Below are 3,831 nucleotides of genomic sequence, written 5' to 3' on the forward strand. Positions count from 1 at the left end.
CAACATTCAATAACAGGCAATTAAACAGGCCCATCACTGATGGGTGGCAACCTTGAGCAGGGAAACTATCAGCCAAGTAGTCCAGCAGCTATTCACAGCCAAGTCAGACAAGGAGCACTTCTGAGGTGTTCCAACCCAAGTCCTCTGTTTGGTATTAAAGACTAGGTGCTAACACAGTCCTTCTTTTCAATGAGGCATGTATACATACCCTTCACAGATAAGTTTCTGTCTACACAAGCCGTCTGCTAGGTTCACCTTTCCAACATCCAGGAGACACTCTCTAGTGCCATCCCACCATGCTACAATTCAGGCTCAATAAAAGTCTTCTTCCAAAAGGTTTTCCTTGCCTAGTTTTGTTGTCTAGCATTAGCAGAGCACTTTGAGATCATAGCATGAAAACAGAGTGATCACCATGTGCTGCCGATGAGAAGATTACCTTACAGGTCACGTACGTCATTAGCACCACCTGAAGCAAGGAAATATGAGGGAGTTGGTGTATTGCCAATGAATGTGGGAGAAGCTTACTCTGAGATCTGCTTCTGGGCACCCAGTGTCCATTGTCGTTGTCTGAGTGGACTATAAATTCACTAGAGGCTGTCTAATCTTTTCTGAGCGTGATCTTTGACCACTAGCTGCCTGGCACTGACATAGCCTGCTGCAAGAGTCTGCTCAGGAGAAATGCAAAACCTACTGAAACTGTGTCTCTTTCTTCTCTGCTTTGAAACTGGTAAGTATTGCCTGCAGGTTGCTTCATTATGTACTGAAGAAAGGCAAGTAAATCATCTCTTTACTTCACCTTGCTTTGTCTGTGCTGTTAGGACATATTGACTGGAATACATGTTAGCAATACATGGGTTCAGCCAAGCAATCCAGAGGTCCAGTGACCTATGCTTTTGTTGGGAAGTGACTGTGGCACCCGTTTCCTCTAAGCAGTCTTTATCTTTGCAGCTCTCACTCTACAGTGTGTACTGTGTAAGTCTTACAAAAACAGGAAATGTGTTGACGGCAATCAAACATGCACTGCACAACCTGATGAAGTCTGTTTTATCCGCAGAACCTGGTATTCATCTGATTGTAAGTATGTGCTCTATGCTCTGGAGAATTTCTGTTTCTCCTTCAGGGTTCCAAGTACCATCTCTAAGATATTGTACTTAAAGAAAAGGGGTCAACTGATATCCAGGTATGATATTCTGAACCTTGTGCTGGAGTCAACACTTGTCAATGGTAAAGCTAAGAATATGCTGAGTGAATGGGGCTTCTCTCCATCATTGTGTTGATATATTCATCAGTCTTCTGGTTCCAAACAGTTCTGCTATTTAGGGTCTGCTCTGCTATCTAGGGTCTGTCTTGGTTAACTTTCCATTACCATGACAAAACACCATGATCAATACAACTTATCAAAGAAAGAATTTAATTTGGTGTTGGCTTAAAGTTCCAGAGGGGTAAAGTTCTTGTCCATCATAGTGGGGAGCATGATCACAGGCAGGCAGGCAGACTTGGTGCTGGGTAATAGTTGACAGCTTACATCCTGTGACCCACCATGAGAGAGAGAAAGAGAGTAAGAGACAATGAGAATGGCACTGGCTTTTGAAACCTCAAACATAGTTCCCCAGTGACACGCCTTCTCCAAGAAGAGCACATCTCCTAATCCTACCCAGTTAACCAGTTGGAGACCAAGCATTCAAATAGTCAAGCTTATAAGGGTCATTGTCATTGAAGCCCCCCACATGGCCCAAAGGCTATAAATTATCAAAGTGCCTAAATACACCATTTCTCATCATCTGTTATGGTGGCTTTTGCTTTCTAATGTTTGTTGAGTTCTATCTTAGAGTCACCTTCTCTGCAAAACATTTTCTTATCAAAAGGACACCTTGGTGCTTCTCAAGTTTTCCTGCTTCATCTGTCTCCCGGCATTTTTCATAGTGCATCCTTCTTGTCATTCCATATCGAGAGCTAACGTGGCATTATTCCCTGCCTGCCATATTGCTGACCACAGAACATGGATACCAGCATATAGTGAATAAATCCTTTGTGCCCATCTACTTGACAGGGAGAGGATTCTATATGCCTCAACATCCAGGACCTAATGCTCAACATTAAATGCATGTTTCTACTAGAAAAAGCTCATAGGAAACAGAATTTCCAGATGTGGCTTTGGAGTACGTGGCACAATGGCCAATGTAGAACAACATATTATATATACATATATACATATATATAGTTATATATAATATATACATATATACATATATAATTTCTGTTACTGAGGAAAATTCTTTCCATGAAGGCATTCTCATTTCAAATGTACTTAAATATGAGGTCATTTTCTGGTTCTCAAAATTATACATAAATAATTTGTTTGCTTCCTTCTTCCACAGATGAGAATTTGCAAAGTGTCGAGTCTGGGTGCTCTAAACCATGTGACCTAGATGAAAAGTTTTCTGGAGGTCTAACAATACATATGCAGTGCTGCAGGCATGACGATTTCTGTAATGACATCAATATACCACTTATGATGACTTAAGGTGAGCTGGTTTCAGTTGACCTCATCAGTCCCTTCCTCTCCTCCTGGTCTGTTTTCTTCCTCCTGGTTTTATTTTTACTCTGCACTAGAGATTTATCTGAGACTAAGAATTGTGCAAGTCACAGAACCTGGGGAAAGACAAAAGTTCCTTGGTCTTCTGAGTGTATATGTGATCATAAAGTCTAATTCTTAACTCTTGGTATTCCCTGTCCTCATCACTCTGAGAATAGCTGACTCTGAGTTTCTATCAATGCCTTCATCACTTTGGTGTGGGCTGTCAAGTAAGATGAAGAGACAAAAGGATATGAGAGGGTCAGAAAGGCGATGGACAAACCGAGTATCCTTTGTACAACAGATGCTTTAGGAACTTGGTTAGTTTCATCAGGAAACAACTGAAAGGAGAAAAGATTATTGTGGATCATAGTTTCAGCCTTTCATTGTCTTACTCCATTTCTATGGTCCTGTGTTGAAACTAAACATCATGTCATAATAAGGCCACAGCATACCAAAACTACTCACCTCGTGGTGTCCAGGAAGTAGCACGATCAAGAGGGGATAGGGCAAGACCTGGGTGCCAATGAAATAGACTCAGTGGCCCACTCTCACTATGTGGGCCGCACAACTGAAAAGGAATACATCTGGATGACGTTGTTTAAAAGAATGAGAAAAGGACAACTGTGAGATTGTAGTGCCAAGGTTTAGCCAGTGGTGAACTCTCCACCTGATGTTTGTTATATTGCCAGAAAATACACCCACTAAATGTTTGAAAGATGTTCTTTTTGGGCATGCAGATTCATGGGTGAGAATGGTGTTGAATCTTACCTATTTCAGGAAGGTAATACTATACCATGTTGCTTTTGTACCATGAAGAGGGAAATTTATTTGTAAGATTTCATTCCCTCTCCCATCTAAGCCCAGGCTCCTGATGATTACTCTTTGCTCACACTGAGTGAAACCAGATTTCTTCTCTATGTGTGTGATATACACATAAATCAGTAAGTGGTTAAAAGATTTAGCAAAACCTGTTAGGATTTTTAAAGAGTTATTAACTACAGACCATTTCCCCTTGTATTAGTTGGACATATTGTAAGCATTATGGGTGGGAAGGGGAAAGAGTGTCTGTAGAGTGCTTAGTCATGAATATAAGTCACATGTCCCTCTTCCAAGGCTCAGTGACCACCACAGAAAGAGGGTGGAAATGCAGGCGGAGTCAGAAGTGGTGGAGGCCTGGGGAGCGCTGTGTCCTGGACATGCCTGGTCAGAAGTGGTGGAGGCCTGGGGAGTGCTGTGTCCTGGACATGCTGGGT

General features: G+C 41.9%; 1 protein-coding gene across 1 annotated transcript; it reads left to right on the forward strand.

The window, feature by feature from the left end:
• Window positions 1-678: 678 nt before the first annotated feature.
• Window positions 679-2,524, forward strand: LOC125416095 (acrosomal protein SP-10-like). Its single transcript, XM_048458785.1, has 3 exons — window positions 679-727; window positions 949-1,074; window positions 2,379-2,524. Exons 1-3 carry the CDS (start codon window positions 679-681, stop codon window positions 2,522-2,524), a joined length of 321 nt encoding a protein of 106 aa, XP_048314742.1.
• Window positions 2,525-3,831: the final 1,307 nt, after the last annotated feature.

This window comes from Myodes glareolus, chromosome 4 (assembly GCF_982192425.1).
Source record: "Myodes glareolus chromosome 4, mMyoGla1.1, whole genome shotgun sequence".
NCBI lineage: Eukaryota > Metazoa > Chordata > Mammalia > Rodentia > Cricetidae > Myodes > Myodes glareolus.